This window comes from Gymnoscopelus microlampas (assembly GCF_963454915.1).
Source record: "Gymnoscopelus microlampas genome assembly, chromosome: 7".
NCBI classification, from domain to species: Eukaryota; Metazoa; Chordata; class Actinopteri; order Myctophiformes; family Myctophidae; genus Gymnoscopelus; species Gymnoscopelus microlampas.
In genome coordinates, this window is record NC_139944.1 from 58,424,885 (window position 1) to 58,446,941 (window position 22,057).

Here is a 22,057-nt window from a genome sequence, read left to right on the forward strand (position 1 = left end):
AAGCTGTTATCAGGGCACATGATGAGACTATTAAAATGTCAATTGATCCTGATCAATAATGATATAAACGATTGTAGATAATGCTGAAAAAACCTAAGGATAGGAAAAAGGACATTATCACTCTCAAAATGTGTGGCTTTCTTGTGAGCAGTGGTTATATCACTTAATAACCTTCAACCGGTTGTATCATTAATTTGACCATCATGAATTGACAACTCATTTTAAGCATTGTCCCACTTGTACCCAGCTGTCTGTTCCACCTCCCCCTCCCTTGACCTGGGACCCACCCCTGGTTACAAACAGGGTGGTTTAAAGCTCTCTGGAGGGCACTAAGGTGTTAACATCACATCACTGGCATTTTTAGAACTAATGTCATCTGACATGGAAAACACGGTGTTTGATGGCTTCATTAGTATGTGGCTTCTGAGATGATGACCGTTTGGTCGGTTATCCCGCCCCTCCCTTCGGAGGTTGTCTTAAAAGCGCCCTCATTCCTCAACACACTCCTCATAACACATTTACACCAGTTGGCATTTTCCATCTCGCTCCATGATATTACATTTATCACACTTCTTCAGAGTGACATAAAAGCTCTTATTTATGTGCTTAAAACTGATCATACGTTTTGCACGGCAAATAGCTTGACCCAAGGCTCACTCACTGTTTGGATTCGCGCTTACTTACTATCAGTTAACTGGAACAGGAAATGCATGATGTAGACATATATCGCTGCAACATAACAATCATAATTATCTTAGCTTTAGCCTTCCCCTGCTTAACTTTAATAATAGACAAAAGATACATAGAAAAATATACAATAACATAGATAGGAAAATATAAAAATAAAAACACAGACAGGAAGTGGTGTGGTGCATCGTCCTTCTAAGTGTAATCAGGTGAGGGGGGGGTTACTATTCTAAGTGGATTCTTCACCGGTTAGGGCCTAATATCACTCTATATGTGAGACTCCACCCCACAAGCCGGCCTTCTTCACCTTCTTACGTAATGTTCGATGATGTTTGCACCAACTTGCGAATGTTTTTTGTGTGGATTGGACAAACCACACGTCTCACATCAGGTGACATGTTGACCAGGGACTGCATCTCACAGCAGTTGGCATGTTGACGTGACCCGGGCATGGACCCTCCTAGCACGGAGAGTTCAGTTCACACTTGATGACCTGGTCAGCATCACCATAAGCAGTCCCATCGTTCCTGTGGAAGAGATAAAATCTTGGCAGCTTACTAGTTCTTTTGACCTTTGTAACGTCTTCAAATTCATTTTTACAGTGTATGGCTTTTACCAGAATTTTTAAAATATAAGTGTGAATATAGTGTGAATATGCTTCATAATCTTCAACTATCCCTCCTGTTGAACCATTACTCAGATGATTGGTTCAATATATTTCAATTACTGCATTAAGACACTATAATTATAAAAAAATAAAAAAAAAATAAAACAATCGCCTTATAACACTGCTTGGGTACTTCAAATATAGGAATTTGACACACTAGTATCAAGACACAACAAATGAAAGATAAGTTCCATGAGAACTGAACTCGCTTCCTTTGCTTTTTTTTATATAAGCGTTCCCATGGGCTTGGGACGAGGTAGTCACTGCTCTACCCATAACATCTTGCAGGCTGAGATTAGAATGTCTTCACATGATATACTCCACAATTTGAGTAGAACTACTCTTCATTCAAAGTGAAAAAATGCTTTTAGAAACACATGCTAGTTTCTTACATGTGGAGAGGGAAAGGGCCAAAACTATGAATACTACTGATTCTCAAACATGTACGAAGTGTCAGTTTTGACATAGGGTAACTTTACATAAGTCTTCTAATACTTATGATACTTTTCATTATTGAGTATTTCTTAAAATCAACAACTGCTCTACAGCTTGTAGATCTGCCATCTTTTGGAAAAAGATTTCCATTGCTAGTTAAGACACAAATGTCACTTACAAAAGTAGAGCTATCTTCGCTTAAGTCTTTTAACTATTTTTAAATCAAAACAAAAATATTGAATATAGTTTTAATACAAAAAAAAATGCTCCCTATCTCCCCAAAGTCTGTGAGCCACTTTTCATTATAATGGAGCTTTAGATGGCCCTGCAGTGCCATCGTTCACACCATGATCCTGAAAGCCACACACAAACCCTGGGCTAACTTGCTGGACAAAAATGACCCTTGACCTGTGAGTGCACATTCCTAGCTTGGGGTACTTGCACCTAATACATCGTTCTGCTGGGACTGCTAGTGTGTGACAACTACTACAATGCTCAATACTTAAGCGCTTTGCTTAGATAATTTACTAAAAACTTCATATTTTACTGTAACAGAAATCATAAAACATCATGTCCAGGGGGGTGTACTTGTACATCAAAACTGGCTCACACTAAGGAAACAGGAGATAGGCTCCTCCCCTATGGGCCTCACACTGTTGCTGGGCAAGGCTTACTTAACAAGTTATTATGTAGACAATAAAATAATGTAGTGGAAATACTCCCCACACCGTCACTAGTTTTACTCTTCCTGTGCAAACACTTTGTCGGTCTTGTGTGTCACTAGTTGACTACTGGGAAAGTTTTGGGTATCTACAAGGGGCATTTAACTGTAGCTTTAGACAAAAGGCTTACTGTAAACAGGAAAGGAGCCAAGACATCGTAGCTAATTAATACCAAATGTGTACCATATAAATATACATATAGATAAGGGTTTCTGTCCCAATTAAACCAATGTCCTGCCATTTATCTGTATCCATTCTGCCCTTAGACCTGCGTGGCCTTCTGTTCTTCGGCCTATTGTCACTACAGTTCTCCACAGTTGTTCCTGAGTTACAATCACCAACAACAACATGGCCCGTGAGCCCACACCTAAAGCATGTATTTGGGCCCTGTGTGTTCTCCTGCCTGTTATCGTCCCAGTCATTAACTGTGGTGCGCGATCTACAATCGGCTACGAAATGTCCAGTACGGCCACAGCGAAAACATGTTCGGGAGGGTCCCTTCTTTCCTTTTGGTCTAGCTCCTTGGTAATCAACATCACCCCACTCTCTTTCTTTCGCTTTCTCTCCCATCTTGCATACACGCACGCGCACTCACGCACGCGCACTCCCACACAGTCCCCACACACACAGCTTGAGTACAGTATCTGAGTAAATGTACTCAGTTACTTTCCACACACAGCTTTCTCTCTCAGCAGGCACACACATGCACACACACACACATTCACTTGTATTCCTATACTCGTGAGGACATACACAGACACTGAAAATCTTATTCATTCACAGTCACACAACAGAGAGGCAGATCCACTCACGCACTTAGTCTCTCTCTCTCTCTCTCATTCACATATATTCCACTGAACATTCCTCACAATCTCTCATAGGCTTCTACAGGAACATACACATATTCCCTGGGGATCCCCACACACATTCACTGTACTCTCATTCATAGATTCATACAGAAATCACCAGTCCACGCGACTGTCCCAAACAGACCTCGTCTCTCAACCACCGTGATTATCATTCATACTTATTTCGAGCGTTATTTACACTGCTGTATACTGGTTGAATCGCACTTCACACATTCCTTAATAACACATCTTAATATACACTATCACCACGTTCCAACGGATTTCTCCGGAAAGGTGCTCACGGTAGTGAGGATCTTTTAGTAATATTAAGCACAAACATACAATATAAACACATTCAGTTTCACCACGTTCCAACGGATTTCTCATCGAACACCCAAGAGTACTCTCATCCAATCCAGACCGAACACCCCTTAGAATGAAATGGGGGTTATTCTAGATTTAGACTGAATATAGATACCCCGTGGGTTATTCTAGAAGATGATCCGGAAAAGTGCTCACGGCTCACTCACATAGTGATGACCGCGGAGAGAAAATCGTTAGACCCGGATAACTCACTCAGATCGCGTTTTGGATACACATAGTGATGACGCACGTCTGTCAATATCTGTGATTTCATACACACTACAGTATACAATTTGCAGGAAATAAATCACTCTGTTGCTTCTAAAACATAGCAACATATCCTAAGGTTTCACTGACTATTCAGTGCTTAGGCACATGTCTATATTGCGCTTATATAGACAACACAAATGTGTCACACTTACGTGCTATCTTATAGTTGTGTGATCAGCGTTCAAATGCCGTCGGCCGTTCCTTGAAGAGCAGATGTTAGACTGATTTGACCGCCGACCTGGATCGAATTCACGCTCCAGGATTTTTGCAGGATCCGGGTCCTGGCTGCTTGCAGACTTTTCCAGCGTCGTCTTCCTTCTTACTCTTCTTGGAACAGCTCTGACATCCAGGCTCGAGGGACCATTGTAATGATAGATTGCTTTATCATTTTACAAACACCTTAGGCTCAGATCACACATTGGAATAAGATAGACACAGACACAACGGAGATCTCCTTCTTTTTACTTGCGCAAGGAGCAATGTACAGCTTGACCTGAATCATTTCTGGAGTACAAATACTTTTACATTGGTTTATATAGCAACATGAGAAGGAGATACAGTTAAACAGGAGGCAGGGCTTAGGAAGTACTCAAAAGTATTAGACTACTGTGAGTACTCAGTACTTGAAGTTAGCAGGCAGAGCAGAGGAGACAGAGACAGCAAGCTTCTGCTGGACTTAGAGATAAGGAAACTATGTAAACATCTGTAGCTGTAACGATAACAAACCACCTAATATGCAGTCTCTGGCTCCTGCACACATAAGGAGAAGAATATACATCATCTATTCAATTGAATGATTAATTAGTTGAACACATTAACAATATGAATAGAACTTATAAACCCACATTACATAGAACTGAGAATCGGCTCTGTAAATTTGCTGTATTTGCAGAGCGTTTAAAGTCACTCCTTGTCCTGGGAACTCTATTTGAGATAACAGTGGAAATATTGTAAACCTTGTTTTCTACAAGGCTAACTAAAATAGCCTTGGGCCCAGACATGATTTTGGCTATGCATAATGGACCCTGCCTATCTCAGCAATCAAATGTATTCTCTAGACGTAGGGAAGCCGACAGGACGTTCTTGTTCTTGCAATGGCTCCGTCGAGGGGCGATGGGTGGGGGGCAGGGCACGGTTGGTGCTTGGCGTTTGATTTGGGGGGTGAGTCTAGTCCCCACTCTAATCAAGTCGTTCATGCTACTGGTGAAATCCAGAAGAGGTATTGGGGACAGGGAAAAAGATGATGATGAGGAGGAGGAAGGTGATGACGTTGGATAATCTTCCTCATTGAGAGACTCCTCTTTGTCTCCTTCCTCTTCCAGCATGACCGTGGCTGCAGAGTCGACGTCAGGGGCCGTGGCAATCTCCTCCTGTGGATTTAGGCTGTTATCAGCGGTTGTTTTCAGCACGCTGTCCTTTGTTTTTGTTTCCGAGTCTTCACTATCAGAGAGTTCATTTGTTATGGATGTTCCTCCACCATCAGCAGCGGTGGGGGGTGGTGTGACAGCGTATTCGTCCACACAGAGCCATTCACCTTGGCATTCTTCAACGGCAGCAGCATTATCTGTTGTTATGGAAGCTTGTGCTCTGGCAGAGGTTGACAAAGACAGGGGAACATTGTAGAAAATGTTTGACATAAACAATTTTGTTCCCAGCTTGTTCAATTTAAGGCCATCCGAAGAAAAAAGATGTCTTCTATCCCAAAAAAAATTGAAATTGTCAATAAAATGTACAGATTTGTTGGTGCACATAATTGAAAGCCATTTGCTCAGTGCAGACAGTCTACTGAAACGTTCATCGCCGCCTCTTGTAGGTGGTAGTGGGCCGCTGATGCACACCTTTACATCAAGTGAGCTGATTTTGCTGAATAAGGCTGTGAAATGCTGTTTTAGGATTTCGGACTGTTTGTTCTCTGTATCACATGTGCCAACGTGCAAGATCAGGGTTTTCACCGTTGGGTGTTCAGCGATAAGATTCAGAATTCTGTCATTCATGTCAGAGACTTTGTCTTTAGGGAAGCATAACACTTTTGCCTTTCTTCTTATCATGCTTTTAACATCTTTAACAGCGGCATCCCCTATGATCAGAAATTCAGGCTCACCATATAGCCTTTTTTCATCTGAGTTACTCTTGGTTCTTACCCTGCTGGGTGAAGAAGATTTGTTTTGTCTGCCATCAGACGGGCATCTGGGGTCCTGGAGCAATGGGGTGAATCTGTTTCCCAGCTGCACAGGACACTCAGCACTCGATGTTTTGGGAGATTTGTTTGTAGATCTACCTTTGGCAGTTTTCCACTGTTGACGCTCAGCACTCGATGTTTTGGGAGATTTGTTTGTAGATCTCCCATTGGCAGTTTTCCACTGTTGAAGGGGGGTAGAAGACGCGGTACCCTGTGTCCGGGGGCATCGATGATGGTGACGCGCGGGTGGTAGCGCAGGCCAGCCGGTCAGATCTGTAATCACAGGGCTCCGAGTTCTGCCAGTTATTCGCCCCTTCAAATCCTTTGGCTTTGCCCCAAAAGTGTTCCATGAGAATGCCTTGTCCTGGGGTTTCTCGGAAACCACACTAGGTGGCTGCTTGTTGGCATGGTCTTGTCCGTTGCTCTGAGACTGTGGAATTCCATAATGTTGATTCACTTCCACATTCACTCTTAAACGGTGTAATTCCGTTTCCAGCACTGCAATCCTTTGCAGCAATTTTTGGTAGTCCTCTGTTGAAAAAGTCGGGTACATCCTGATGCTAATTAGCTTTGGCTATATGCCACGCACCCAGTCACTGGAGGTCGACAAATAGGTCGAAAAATAGTAGAAATATGGCTTGTATCTATAGAAGAAATAGAGTCCCATGGGTTTATAAATATCCAGGATCCATTCGTGGTTTCTCAGGGAAAAAAATAAAAATAAAAAACATGGATATCAGCAGAGGAATGTAAGCATAGGGCAGAGCGAGCAGCAAAAGCGTCCTCACAGTACGAGAGCAGAAGTACGCTAAGACTCTTTCAAAGTGACACATGTATTTATAGGCCGTTATACGTCACTAGCCAATCAGATCACACTATTTCACCGTATTGTCAAGTGTCACGTGAGGCTCGACCAATGTTTGCTTGGCTGACGGAAAGTGAAAACAAACTCTCCTGGCGGAGACAATAATACTAGAAAAAGTGCTCCTCGGAGCACAAGTCTCCGCCAGCAGACTTGTGTTGGGAATGTTCTAATTCTTATGTTCTAATCTTTTCCTTGTGGTGTCAGCTGCTCGTCTTCGTTCTTTGTCATTTTCAGATGCGAGTGTTCTTCGTCTTTGTTTCTTAGCTTTGTCCTTCTCCTGTTGGCGTTGCGCCTTTGCTTCTTCATTGGTTTGCAGACAATGATTAGCTTCTTCAGTTTGCATAATAAGAGTTAGTTGCACTGTGTCATTAACTGTGATCTCAGTTTGTACTGGAATGTACTGTTCTTGATTAATCCTGTCTAAGCTATTTATATTACGTATTGTGATGACACCAGTGTGTCTACATAATGTATTGCTCCGCCATTTCTCAGCCATTTCGTGATTCTTCCTGTCTTACCTCACTTTGAAAGAGGCAAAGACTCTTTCAAAGTGACACATGTATTTATAGGCCGCTATACGTCACTAGCAGGGTTGGGAAGTAACGGATTACATGTAACGCTGTTACGTAACAGAGTAAAAAAAAACGTAACGGTAACGCTTTAGAGTACAATTAAAATGTGTAATCTGGATTACAGTAACGGGGGTGTTGTAACGGGCGTTACAGGAGGGTTACATTCTCCCCTTCCCCTCATTAATTTTACAAACAAGTTATAAATTATTATAACACCAAACGAAACAACCAACCACCTGCAAGAGCGCACACTAGTCCACACAGACCGCAATGGATTGGAGTTGAGCACAGCGCGCAGCTCTGTGTAAAATCCTCACAGTAAGACTGGAGACAGCCGCGTAAAGAGCAGTGTTGCCAGACTTTGCGAGAGAAATAAGAAAATAAGTCTATGAAAACAAGCCCAAAAGAAGCGACTATAAAAGGCCACATGAGCACTTCAAAGATATATATGTCGTCCATTTAACAATGTACATATTTATATATGTTGGCTATTTGAAAATAGACGATCTACAAGCTCACAACCGTTCTACCATTATTTACAAGCAACTTCAGAAAAGTAAGCCCAATGTGGCTTATAATAATCAGACCAGGCAACACTGCAGACAGGGGGATAGATAGGAGAACATACAGTATATTGGATTGGGGATAAATAATCGGTAGCGCAGTCTTCTTTTAGGTCAAATAAAATTAGGCTTTTTATTTAAAGAGTAGCCTATGGGGTATAAACATAATTTTATAGGCCTGAGTTCTTTGTAGACTATATAAATAAAATGAGTCTTTACTGTCTAGTCAATGTTTACAGTGTCACAGGCAGATTACATTCTTCCCTTCCCCTCATCAATTTTAAAAACAAGTTATACATTATTATAACACCGTCACCAAACAATAAAATAATAATAAGTCGAAATAACAGTATGCATGTAAAGTTTAGAAAGAAGCTGTGATCTCACCGTTCTGGTGGACAATAAATATAATCCTTTTGCAAACAATATCCATGTTCTCTTTGTGTGTTATTAACAATAATCCAAGTGGGAAGTTTATTTCAGCAGATAGAATGTGACAGTTTCACATCGTTTGAGCTGTTTTTGGTGCGCAGCTCCTCTTTAAGTTAATTGCCTTCACCTGCTGCGCACAACAGGGTAGATCTCCGCCAGGCCAGGGTGACCTACCCAGGCCTATGAAATTCATAGGCAGTCATAGTAGCCAATTAGAATGAAATCTGCTCAAACTGACTCATACACTGATACAGAACCATATAGGCTAAATGTTGTCACTGTTGGTTGGAAAAACTGTTCCTTTAAAAACATATATATAGTTTAAAACAATTTAAAATGGTGAAAAAAGCCAATCTACAAGCTATAATTATTAATAATTAAGAAATACTACATTTTAAATTGTGAAAAACCAACTAAAGTCATTAATAGTGCAAGTTCAATCACATTTCATTTGAATGAAAATAACTTGTGGGGAAAATACATAAAATCTCTAATCTGTGATTCTAATGTGATTAATGTGACCCCTACAGTCAGTGAAGTCCAGGGCTGAATGTGACAAATATTGAGACCAATAGGCTATGACTTTGTACAAATATTGGTAATTTCCCAATAGGCCTACATCATTTTATGAAATGAATGAGTTATATTTCACAGATAGTTACACTTGTCTTGTACTATATTCAAATTAAATCATCCTTAACCTTCAAGTTAAATTCATTATTTCCGTGGAATCATCGTTTTATTTGATGGCCTTCTTGCCCTGGCATTTGGCCTTTGTGCCCTCAGATAATTGACATGAAATTCCAGGCCTGCTTTCAATGGTAAAACGTGTTTTATCTAATTAAATAGAGTTTTGCTTAAAAGTAATCCAAAAGTAACTGAAAGTAACTAGTAGTTACTTTTTAAATGGAGTAACGGGATTACGTTACTGACTAAATTTTTTAGCAAGTAACTTGTAGGGGATTCCTTTTTAAAAGTAACCCTCCCAACCCTGGTCACTAGCCAATCAGATCACACTATTTCACCGTATTGTCACGTGTCTTGACCAATGTTAGCTTGGCCGAGGAGGGGGGGGGGGGAAGTGAAAACAATGTCTCCTGGCGGAGACAATAATAATAAGGGTAACAGGTAACAGAGCACAGGTCTCCGCCAGTACTGTTCCTGATTAATCCTGTCTTAAGTGTTACTCCGCCATTTCTCAGACATTTCGTGATTGAAAGAGACACAGACTCTTTCAAAGTGACACATCTATTTATAGGCCACTATACGTCATGCGTCTCACTAGCCAATCAGAGCACACTCTTTCAACGTATTGTCACGTGTCACGTGAGGCTTGACCAATGTTAGCTTGGCTGAGGGGGGGGGGGGGACGGAAAGTGAAAACATAGTCTCCTGGCGGAGACAATTAATAGTAATGTCTCTGGTGTCTCAGAACAACATGGAGCTGTTCAGAGCAGAGGCGTGCTCAGAGGAGTGGAAAGCCTACCTGGAGTTCATTGATGACATGGTGGTCGACGGATTCTTCAACGCCATCAAGACCTCCCTCACTTTCTTCCTGGATAACACAGGTAGGACAGTGTGTGTGTGTGTGTGTGTGTGTGTGTGTGTGTGTGTGTGTGTGTGTGTGTGTGTGTGTGTGTGTGTGTGTGCGTGTGTGTGTGTGTGTGTGTGTGTGTGTGTGTGTGTGTGCGTGTGTGTGTGTGTGTGTGTGTGTGTGTGTGTGTGTGTGTGTGCACATTCAGATCAATTGCTCCACCATTGTGAAATTGTAGGAGGATAGATGTGTCTAATAATAATAATATTAAATGTAATAATAATAATAATAATAACTAGAAAAAGTGCTCCTCGGAGCACAAGTCTCCGCCAGGTCAGGTAGATTATTGTGGCCACCTGGTGGCGCTATAATAGGCCAATGTGAAAAGGGTGGCATTTATTCTTAGGCCTTGCACGACAATCAGACACTGTATTCATGATTTGAGGCATTTTGTTCCAAAAATGTGGTTTGCTAAATTAGACCTGCTGGTGGCGCTATAACAGGCCAATGTGAAAAGGGTGGCATTTCTTCCTGGGCCTAGTGGGAATGTCTATGGAAAATGTCATGGAAATCGCACACTGCGTTAATAATTTGAGGCATTTTGTTCAAAATGAACCAATCCTGCAAACTTTGGAAGCCAATTTTAGCCAATCAGGATGGAATATGGAAAATCAGACAGATCCGTGTTGATCACATGACTATAGAGATACTGTGTACCGATTTGCGTGTTTTTTGGACAAAATCTGTAGGAGTAATAGCAAAAAATGTGTTTTGCAAAAGTCGGCCTCATGGTGGCGCTATGACAGGCTGATTTGAAAAATGTGAGGCAGAGGTTCTACTGTGGCATCCAGGGAGTGTGTGTGAGCAGTTTCACAGCGACCGGGCCAACGGTGGCGGAGATTAGCTGGTCACAGACAGAATGACGGACACACGGACACAGGGACGTGCACAGATAGACTCTAGGTGGTGCTAGAGCACCTGCCCTTTGCCCTCTTGACCAGAAGTGCCCTTTTGAAAAAAAGGGGTCCGGGACCCCTAGGGGGTCCTCAGAGTTACTACAGGGGGTCTGCCAAATCTTTATGTGATATGATTTTTCTTTTTACCATAACCACTCGAAACCTAGCATCCTTTTTCTGAGGAGAACTTTAGCCAAAAATAGCAGATCTACAAGCCCACAACGCCTCGCGCTGCGAGGCGTTGTGGGCTTGTAGATCTGCTATTTTTGGCAAAGAGGTATAGGTGTAGAGGGAAAAAAGAGCAGACCAAGTAAACAAAAAAAAGTATAATTTACTTGAGCACCTGCCCCTCAAAATGTCTGTGCACGCCACTGCACGGACACACGGACGGACGGAGGGTAAAACATACTCTCTCGCCATGCCTTTCGGCCTGGTGGAGACAATAAGGATATAGATGTGTCTAATGGTGATCTCTCTCCAGATGAGAAAGCAGTGGGCGTGGCTCCTCTGTTTGAAGCCAGGCTGGAGCTGAAGGTTCCTGAGCTGGTCTTCAGCCCTTCTCTGGAGCCGGGAGCAGGAGATGGATTCTACGATCTCCTGGAGAGCCTGGTCAACGACGTGTTCAGGATGTCCTCTCTAGTGCCGCGCCTGGCTCAGCACTGCCCCTTCCCTCATTACCAGGTACTGCAGCTCTGACAGACCCCAGTGGGTCTGGGGTCTGTCCCGTGAGATATTACATAACAGACCTGAACCCTGATTGGTCCCGTGAGATACTACATAACAGACCTGTGGGTTTTATAATGAATGAACCAAAGAGCTTGTCACTAAATTATACCAATTACAACATTGAATCCATTTTTTTATATTTCCTGAAAATTAACGGTTTTGGACGTACAAGGACAGTTTCAACTTTATGGGTGGGGTTTACAAATGCATGGGGGCGGGGTTTACAAATGCATGGGTGGGGTTTCAAATAAATGGGTGGGGTTACAAATGTCTTCTGTGTCCCTATAGGCCGACATGGAGGACATGGCCGACCTGGCGGACATGCGGCAGCTCCTATTGGACCGTGTGCAGGTCGTCATGGCGACCTGCTGCGAGTTCCGTAACTCCCTGGAGCGCTACGCCTTCCTGTACGTGGACGACAGGCAGGAAGTGATGCGACAGTTCCTCGCCTACGGCCACGTTCTGACCAATCAGGAGATGGAGGCTCAGGCCGAGGGCGGGCTTCCAGAGAACGCCCCGCCCACACTGGACTGCTTCAGGGAGCAGGTGGACAGGTGGGCGGGGCTTAAATGAAAACATTAAAACATTACAGACCAATAAGGGTCCATTTGGTTCCTAACTCCTAAGCCCCCTAAAACCCCCTGAAGGACCTCTGGGGGTCCCCACATGGTGTAGATGAATGGCTCTGGACCAATCATCAACGACCTAATTCATCTTTAACTCATTCAGTTATATAGTTAGTGAAGGGCTTTAAATTTCAATAATGACTCCCTCCCCATGCATTATCCCGCTTATTACACGGGGTAACAGTCTTCCACGCCGACATCTCACCACTCCGACTAGTGGCTTCCGCGTGCGGTTAGGGTTAGGGTGAGGGTTAGGTATAGGGTTCGTTAACGTCGGAAAGGCGACATGTCGGAAAGCCGCCATGTAACCATTACACGGCTACTTAATAAATACATAAATACATTTACCCAGACGCGTCGCTAGGTCTCTACTAGGTCGGGGGCTTAGCCCCGCAGGCAACGGGCACACGCACGCGCGCGATTTTTTTCGCGGATTTCGCGGATTAGGGTGCTTTTTTCCCCGTTTTTTGTTACTTTATTTCGGTTTTAGGGTTAGGGGTAGGGTTAGGTTAGGGTGATAGATATATAATTCAAAAAAAAAAAAAAAACTTTTAATTTTTTAAATTTTAATGTTTTTTTATTGGTGGCTTTGGACAAAACATTGGTGGCTATAGCCACCGAAGCCCACCCCTAACGACGCCACTGCATTTACCCAAAAGTAACAACAAAACGAAGCATTTCCTTGCTTACGGCAATGAAGGTATTCCTGGGCTGGGCGGAGTTTGCCTCGGAAAAGAAATGACAAAATAGAAAATAACTCGCCCCAAAACACACTCGCCCCCCCATTCTATATACCGCCGATTTGCCTGTAATGCCGCCGGATTTGCCCCGGGGCGACTGTGTTTTGGGGCGAGCGTTTTGGTATTCCCCCGTTGTTGAGCGACGATAGACAAGGAAGTGTAGTGGATCAAATAGAATGACTTCTCGGTTATTGCATCGTCTATTTCTCACTTCAAATGTTTTCAAAAACATTGTTGAGAGCGACGTTTAGTTGTAAATGACATTGGTTGTTTGTTTACATGGCTGTCATGTTGGATAAAGCATAAAACCAAGCAGCGCAGGTTGATATGAGCAGGTGTTCTGAGTCTCTGATTAGACAGGTTGATATGAGCAGGTGTTCTGAGTCTCTGATTACACAGTTTCCTCGTCGGTCTCACCGGTCATTATCCAGAAATAATGACCGATGACTGACCAATCAGAATCGAGCATTCAACCAAGCCGTGTAATAAATATATATATATATATATATATATATATATAGACTCTTATATTATATAGTTGTATAATTAGGACCTAATTCATATTTAACATGAATGATCTAAAATCCAGATTTATACTTCCATGTGTCGCGCACTGAAAATAACCGATCTACAAGCACGATGAAGCTCACAACGCATGCGGTGTGTCAAATAAAACATGAATGTGGGGGTCCGTTAAAACATGAATGTGGGGGTCCGTTGATAATAAAACATAAATGTGGGGGTCCGTTGATAATAAAACATAAATGTGGGGGTCCGTTGATAATAAAACATAAATGTGGGGGTCCGTTGATAATAAAACATAAATGTAGGGGTCCGTTGATAATAAAACATAAATGTAGGGGTCCGTTGATAATATAAAAACTAATAGAATACGCACATCACTTAATTGAGGTGCTGGGTTTGAAAGTAATATGAAGAAAAAGGAATAAACCCGCACACTCATCTGCTCCAGTGAAATTTTATTGACAACGTTTCGAGCCAAGGCTCTTCATCAGGTCAAACTCAAGAAGTGTGTACCTCACCCACTTAAATAGACTCCCACAGGTCACGTTATCAATCAATGGGTGGGACAACACCATAGGGTAATCAGATAGAAATTTAGAGAGAAATATCTAATAAATACAGTGTTCAACATTTACATATCCACAGAACAACAGTGGAAAAAACACAAATGGACACTTGATTAATAAAATCTATAACAAACAGAAATTAAATAATCAGGTACATTAAACATAGGCAACAAGAGTTATAATTAAAGATTAAGTCCGTTGATAATAAAACATAAATGTGGGGGTCCGTTGATATTAAAACATAAATGTGGGGGTCCGTTGATATTAAAACATAAATGTGGGGGTCCGTTGATATTAAAACATAAATTTAGGGGTCCGTTGATAATAAAACATAAATGTGGGGGTCCGTTGATAATAAAACATAAATGTGGGGGTCCGTTGATAATAAAACATAAATGTGGGGGTCCGTTGATAATAAAACATAAATGTGGGGGTCCGTTGATATTAAAACATAAATGTGGGGGTCCGTTGATAATAAAACATAAATGTGGGGGTCCGTTGATAATAAAACATAAATGTGGGGGTCCGTTGATAATAAAACATAAATGTGGGGGTCCGTTGATATTAAAACATAAATGTGGGGGTCCGTTGATAATAAAACATAAATGTGGGGGTCCGTTGATAATAAAACATAAATGTGGGGGTCCGTTGATAATAAAACATAAATGTTGGGGTCCGTTGATAATAAAACATAAATGTGGGTGTCCGTTGATAATAAAACATAAATGTGGGTGTCCGTTGATAATAAAACATAAATGTAGGGGTCCGTTGATATTAAAACATAAATGTGGGGGTCCGTTGATAATAAAACATAAATGTGGGGGTCCGTTGATAATAAAACATAAATGTGGGGGTCCGTTGATAATAAAACATAAATGTGGGTGTCCGTTGATATTAAAACATAAATGTGGGGGTCCGTTGATAATAAAACATAAATGTGGGGGTCCGTTGATAATAAAACATAAATGTGGGGGTCCGTTGATATTAAAACATAAATGTGGGGGTGTGGTTTATATGTTCTCAGGTATGGACACATCCTGGAGGAGGTCCAGGCTGTGGAGGTGGTTGAGGTGTTTGGAGGCTGGATGAGGGTGGACGGCCGGGCCTTTAAGAGCGCGTTGCTCAACGCCGCCAGCAGATGGAGCCACATGTTCAAACAACACCTGGTTGATCACGTCACTAACAGGTAGAGTGGTGGGTTGATCCAGAGACATAAAGGTAGACTCTGGGCCGTCATATTAGAGGGGCAAGGCAGTACATCTGCTATTCTCTAATAGTTTCAAACCATTTGGAATACTTTTGAACTTTTTTACATACATCTTCTCTTGTGGGGGTCCCTGGTGGTCCCTGGTGGTCCCTGGCGGTCCCTGGCTCAAAACCTTTTCAGATGGGGGTCCTTGACATGAACTACTGCCTTATTAAAATGCCGTTGGTTTCTCCTCTCCCAGTCTGTCAGATCTGGAGGTCTTCATCAGGTCAGCCGAGGAGGGTCTGGACCCCCAGGTGGAGGAGGGAGACTACGGTGGCCTGGTGGGGGTCATGGGTCACCTGCTGGCCGTCAAGGAGAGACAGAGCGGAACGGACGCCATGTTCGAGCCCCTGCAGCAAACCATCGCTCTGTTGAAGACCTACGAGCAGGATCTGCCCGACCTGGTGTTCACACAGCTGGAGGTGAACACTGATTGGTTGATTGATTGATTGATTGATTGATTGATTGATTGCTTTATCAGTCACTTTAAAACGGCACAGAGTAACAGTAAGACATTTAGGCTAAAAAGTATTTAATTCATCAACATAGCATAGAATATTAACACATTGATACATGTCATCAACAAACACAAACTAACTAACTATATTACAAATATATCCCTTTGTGTCTCTCTCTCTCTCTCTCTCTCTCTCTGTCTCTCTGTCTCTCTCTCTCTCTCTATTTCTCTCTGTCTCTCTTTCTCTTTCTTTCTCTCTCTCTCTCTCTCTCTCTCTCTCTCTGTCTCTCTCTGTCTCTGTCTCTGTCTCTGTCTCTGTGTCTCTCTCTCTCTCTCTCTCTCTCTCTCTCTCTCTCTCTCTCTCTCTCTCTCTCTCTCTAGGAGCTTCCAGAGAAGTGGACCAACGTGAAGAAGCAAGCGGTGTCGGTCAAACAGCAGGTGGCGCCACTGAAGGCGAGCGAGGTGGCCAGCCTCCGGAGGAAGTGCGCCTCGTTTGACGTGGAGCAGCACACCTTCAGAGAACACTTCAGGAAACACGCCCCCTTCAGGTAGATACGCCCTCTTCAGGTAGATACGCCCCTTTCAGGTAGACACGCCCCCTTCAGGTAGACACGCCCTCTTCAGGTAGAATACAGCTCAAGTGGAGTTAGGAGGTTTTTGACCATTAATGTGAAGATAGTTGTTTTGTTCATAAATGATTTATAATGACGTCAGACGGAAAAAAGAAACCTGAGTTGGAGTTAGGAGGTTTAGTCAGAAACATATATATAAATATATAAAATATATATAAATTATATCTGCGTTTTGGCTTTTCTGTCTTTGTTGATAGTATAGTAGAGAATGATATGAAACAGGCATCAAAGGTCGTCGGTGACGGGACGGGAACCCACGACACGCCGTCAGGCATCAGAGCCTGTAATCTCTCTCTGCTTGAATCTGTCGGGGGGGTTCGTCATAACGTGTACACACACACACACCACAGAGATGCGACGCAGACACACACACACACACGGCCGTCGCGCGAACACACAGGCGCGCGCCGTAGCGAGCGAGCGAGCGAGCGTGCGTGCATGCGCGCGCGCACACACACACACACACACCATGCAGCTGCGACGCAGACGGCAACACGGCAACAGTGTGTCGCGAGCGAGCGCGCGCACACACACACACACACACACACACACACACACACACACACACAGAATGGGTGTTTGGATTGGATGCGACGCATGCGCAGTTTGATCGGGCACAGACCAAGACACCGGAGGTTAGTCAAATTATAGGAGGATAAATAAATGTTTAAAGTGGAAAAACAGAGATCGGAGGTTTTGGGCCCAACAGTGATGATATATATCATAGTGATATACACTGCGTGCACAATTATTAGGCAAGTTGTATTTTTGAGGATACATTTCATTATTTAACAACTACAGCACTCTCGCTCAATCCAGAATGTTAACAAAGCTCAAACCTGAATATTCAAGAAAGTAAAAGTGAGGTTTTGTCTTTTTTTTTTTTTTTTTTTTTTTTTTTTTATCCCACGATTTTGTAACCCACATTTTTTCACCCAGTGCCAATTGCCTATGTAATCCTGGGCACTACCTACCCTCTGCCAGCCGGTTTTGTCTTTTTTAAGAGAATATCTCAGTGTGCACAATTATTAGGCAAATATTGGTGCGCAGAATTATTAGGCAACTAAATGAAAAACGAATATTTTCCCATCTCACTTGTTTATTTTCTTCTGTTAAAGTGAAAATAATGAACAAACAACTCAAAATTCACAAATAAACAGTTCTAACATTTCCCAAAACAAATCAGTGACCAATATAGCCACCCTTCTTTTCAATAACTGCCACAAGCCTTCCATCCATGGAGTCTGTCAATTTCTTTATCTGTTGACGATCAACTTTTCGTGCGGCAGCAACCACAGCTTCCCAGACACTGTTCAGAGAGGTGTACTGTTTCCCTCCATGGTAAATCTCCCGTTTAAGAAGAGCCCACAAGTTCTCAATAGGGTTCAAGTCAGGTGAGCAAGGGGGCCATGTCATTTTCCTGTCATCCTTAAGGCCTTTATTGGCAAGCCACGCAGTGGAGTACTTTGATGCATGTGATGGAGCATTGTCCTGCATAAAAATCATGGTCTTCTTGAAAGATGCAGGCTTTTTTCTGTACCACTGCTTGAAGAAAGTGTCCTCTAAAAACTGGCAGTAGTTCTGGGAGTTGATTTTCAGTCCATCTTCAACCCGAAAAGGTCCAACTAGCTCATCTTTAATGATACCGGCCCATACCATAACCCCACCTCCACCTTGCTGGCGTCTGAATCGAAGTGGAGCTTTGTGCCCATTACTGATCCAGCCACGGGCCCATCCATCTGGTCCGTCAAGAGTCACTCTCATTTCATCAGTCCATAAAACCTTTGAAAAATCTGTCTTCAGGTATTTCTTGGCCCAGTCTTGACGTTTCAACTTATGCGTCTTGTTCAATGGTGGTCGGATTTCAGCCTTCCTTACCTTGGCCATGTCTCTGAGCACTGAACACCTTGTACTTCTGGGTACTCCAGGTAGGTTACAGTTCTGGAATATGCCAGCACTAGAGGACAATGGGTTCCTAGTAGCTTCATGCTTGATTCTTCGTAATTCTCTGGCAGTTAATTTGCGTCTTTTTTTCTCAACACGTTTCTTTCGACCCTGTTGACTTTTTGCAACAAAACGTTGGATAGTTCTGTGATCACGTCCCAATATTTTTGCAATTTCAAGCGTGCTGCATCCCTCTGAAAGATCTTTTACAATTTTTGACTTTTCAGAGTCAGTCAAATCTCTATTTCGGCCCATTTTGCCTGAGGAAGAGAATCTGCCTGATAAGTATGCACACCTTGATATAGGGTGTTGATCTCCTTAGGCCACGCCCTCCCTCATTACACAAATACACATCACCTGATATGGTCAAATCCAATAAGCACTCAAGTTTATATAGCTTGGAGTTGGAAAATATTCATACAAATGTTGATATGGTCAAAATACTCACTTGCCTAATAATTGTGCACGCAGTGTATATCATAGTAGTGATACATATCATAGTGATATATATATCATAGTGATATATATATCATAGTGATATATACACGCGTGTTCATTGCCGCTTGTGGTTCCAGGTTCGACTGTGACGGTGCCTACCAGACGCTGGACGTGTCCCAGCAGCAGATCCAGGACAAGCTGACGGTCATGTCCTCTCTGGTGGACAGCGGCGGTCTGTTTGAGGTCACCGTGCCAGAGTACAGACAGCTGAGACAGTGCAGGTGAGCCTCCCATCATGGTGGCTTCATTCACTGTGAGGTGGATGAGAAACATTACAACTATAGAGCCCATACCATACCAGTGAGACATTATGATAAACATTACAACTATAGAGCCCATACCATACCAGTGAGACATTATGATAAACATTACAACCATAGAGCCCATACCATACCAGTGAGACAGTATGAGAAACATTACAATTAAAGAGCCCATACCATAAACATTACAACTATAGAGCCCATACCATAAACATTACAACTATAGAGCCCATACCATACCAGTGAGACATTATGATAAACATTACAACTATAGAGCCCATACCATAAACATTACAACTATAGAGCCATACCATACCAGTGAGACAGTAGTATTATAATTTAAACATTTAGCAGACACTCTTATCCAGCAGGGCGAGCATGAGGTCTAGTCAACAGGACAAGATAAATAATGAGGAAACAGGCTGAAGAGACAGGCTACCATTCATGTTCAATGGAAGACAGAGACATGATGATACTAAGATACATCCGACGATTGTAGCCGCTACAAAGCTACAAAAGAGTTGAGCTAGTTTCAACTTCAGCTACAAAGATACAAAGCTACACATATGCTGTGTAGCTTTATATCTGTTGTATCTGCCAGTGTGAACGCAGCATGAAGGTCATTGGTTTGTTTTGTGTGCAGGCGTGAGGCTGTCCTTCTGAAGGACCTCTGGGACATGATCAGTGTGGTGAAGTCCTCCGTCTCCTGCTGGAACAAAACCTCATGGAGACACATCAACGTGGAGGACATGGAGCTGGAGGTCAAACGCTTTGCTAAAGACATCCGGGCCTTGGATAAGGAAGTAAGAACCCTAACCCTAACCCTTGGATAAGGAAGTAAGAACCCTAACCCTTGGATAAGGAAGTAAGAACCCTAACCCTAACCCTTGCATCAAGGAAACTTACATTTAAGGAAAGGACACCAACGTAATTTTCTCTATCCAACAATTCCAGCCAGCGGATTCGTCACACTGGGTGACAGACTCACACTGGAAGTTCAGTGAAATAACATTGGAGTCTATGAGAGCCGGTTGGACAGCTTATGAACAAACACTATTTCTGAACGATTGAGACCTTTATAAAATACTCGGCTCAGGAAAATAAAAGAAGATATATCACACATTGTTTTCTGCTGTGTTGCTTTTCGATGTGCACACTGTATCATTTTATAGAGGCATCTAAAGCGCACAAAGTATGTTTCTGAACGGCCAAAGAATCGCGAGACTGTCCACCATTTCCTGTCTGGCAACCAAATCTCCCGATACCTCCGAGACAGAAACGATACCTGCCGCTGTTTAGATGCCTCAATAAAATGATGTACTGCGCACATGTAAAAGCAAGTGATTAGAAAACAACCTGTGATGATTATGTCTTCTTTTATATTCCTGAACCCATTATATGACAAAGGTCTCAATTGTTCAGAAATAGTGTTTGTTCATAAGCTGTTCAGCCGGCTCGCATAGACTCCAATGTTATTTCACCAAACCTCCGGTGTGAGTCTGTCACCCGTGAGAGTCATGGCGCATACCCGGCGTCCAGCACGTCCTTTCCTTAAATGTAAGTTTCCTTGCCTTGGACAAGGAAGTGGACCCAAATGACTGAGTGTTAATTTAACTCTGAGAGTGTACTTTTAAGAGATGTGCTCCTTTTTGCCCGGCGTATGTGCAATGTTTTACAAATCACTTTAAACAAGGCAGATAGTAGAAAGATAGTAGTGTTCCAGTTACTTTCCATTCACTGTAAACTAGTCAGATACCGCCACGTTTTCTGTTCTTAGTGTTCCACTTACCTTCCATTCATGTGCTGACAGTCACAGGACTTCTTACTTGTAGAACTTATTCTTCTAGAGAAATTGTTATTTGTCGGCGTGGCGGAGACTATATATTCGCCCCTGTCCGTCTGTGCGTTCTGGTGTGTGTGTGTGTGTGTGTGTGTGTGTGTGTGTGTGTGTGTGTGTGTGTGTGTGTGTGTGTGTGTTCGTCCGTCCGTCTGTGGACAACTAATCTCCGGCACCGCTGGACCGATCGGCGTCAAACCGTGCACACACACTCCCTGGATGCCAAAGCAGAACCTCTTCCCTACATTTTCCACACGGGCCTGTTATAGCGCCACCAGGAGGCAGATTTTTGTAAAACACATTTTTTTCTCTTACTCCTTCAGATTCTGTCCAAAAATCACGCAAATCGCTACACAGTATCTCTATAGTCATGTGATCAAGATGGATGTGTCCGATATTTCATATTCCATCCTACTTGGCTAACATTGGCTTCCAAAGTTTGCAGGATGAATAGAATAGAACTTTATTGTCACATCACATGAATTACAAGTAAAACAGTGGGTGAAAAACATTGTAGTGCAGCTTAAAACAACAACAGCAGTTGAGAGTACAAATAGTGCAAAAAACTTTAAGATCGTTTTAATTTAAAAAAACCTAAACGACACTCATATTAATAATAAAAAACAACAATAATTTAAGTCCAGTGTGTCCAAGGTGTACAGCCAGTCCTACACTACTGCTTATTTAGCAGTCTCACTACCGTGGGGAAAAAGCTATTTAGTGTCCTATTGGTGGTACTTTGGATGCTAAGAAATCGTTTACCAGGGCGAGGGTTTCTGCAGGCCTTGAAAAGTTTATGGCTGGGGGGTTGGTCCGTTTTGAACAAAATTCCTCAAATCATGAACGCAGTGTGCGATTTCCGTGAAATTTTGCAAGCAGATTCCCACTAGGCCGAGGAAGAAAT

General features: G+C 42.7%; 1 protein-coding gene across 1 annotated transcript in view; it reads left to right on the plus strand.

The window, feature by feature from the left end:
* dnah9 (dynein, axonemal, heavy chain 9) overlaps positions 1–22,057 on the plus strand; it is a gene marked incomplete at both ends in the record, with an annotated part of 202,183 nt that overhangs the window by 34,241 nt on the left and 145,885 nt on the right. The window contains 8 exons of the mRNA XM_084061956.1: positions 10,036–10,171; positions 11,575–11,774; positions 12,108–12,373; positions 15,301–15,462; positions 15,725–15,947; positions 16,364–16,530; positions 19,134–19,277; positions 19,960–20,119. Coding sequence (XP_083918082.1) covers positions 10,036–10,171; positions 11,575–11,774; positions 12,108–12,373; positions 15,301–15,462; positions 15,725–15,947; positions 16,364–16,530; positions 19,134–19,277; positions 19,960–20,119 — 1,458 coding nt within the window. The remainder of the gene's footprint in view (positions 1–10,035; positions 10,172–11,574; positions 11,775–12,107; positions 12,374–15,300; positions 15,463–15,724; positions 15,948–16,363; positions 16,531–19,133; positions 19,278–19,959; positions 20,120–22,057) is intronic.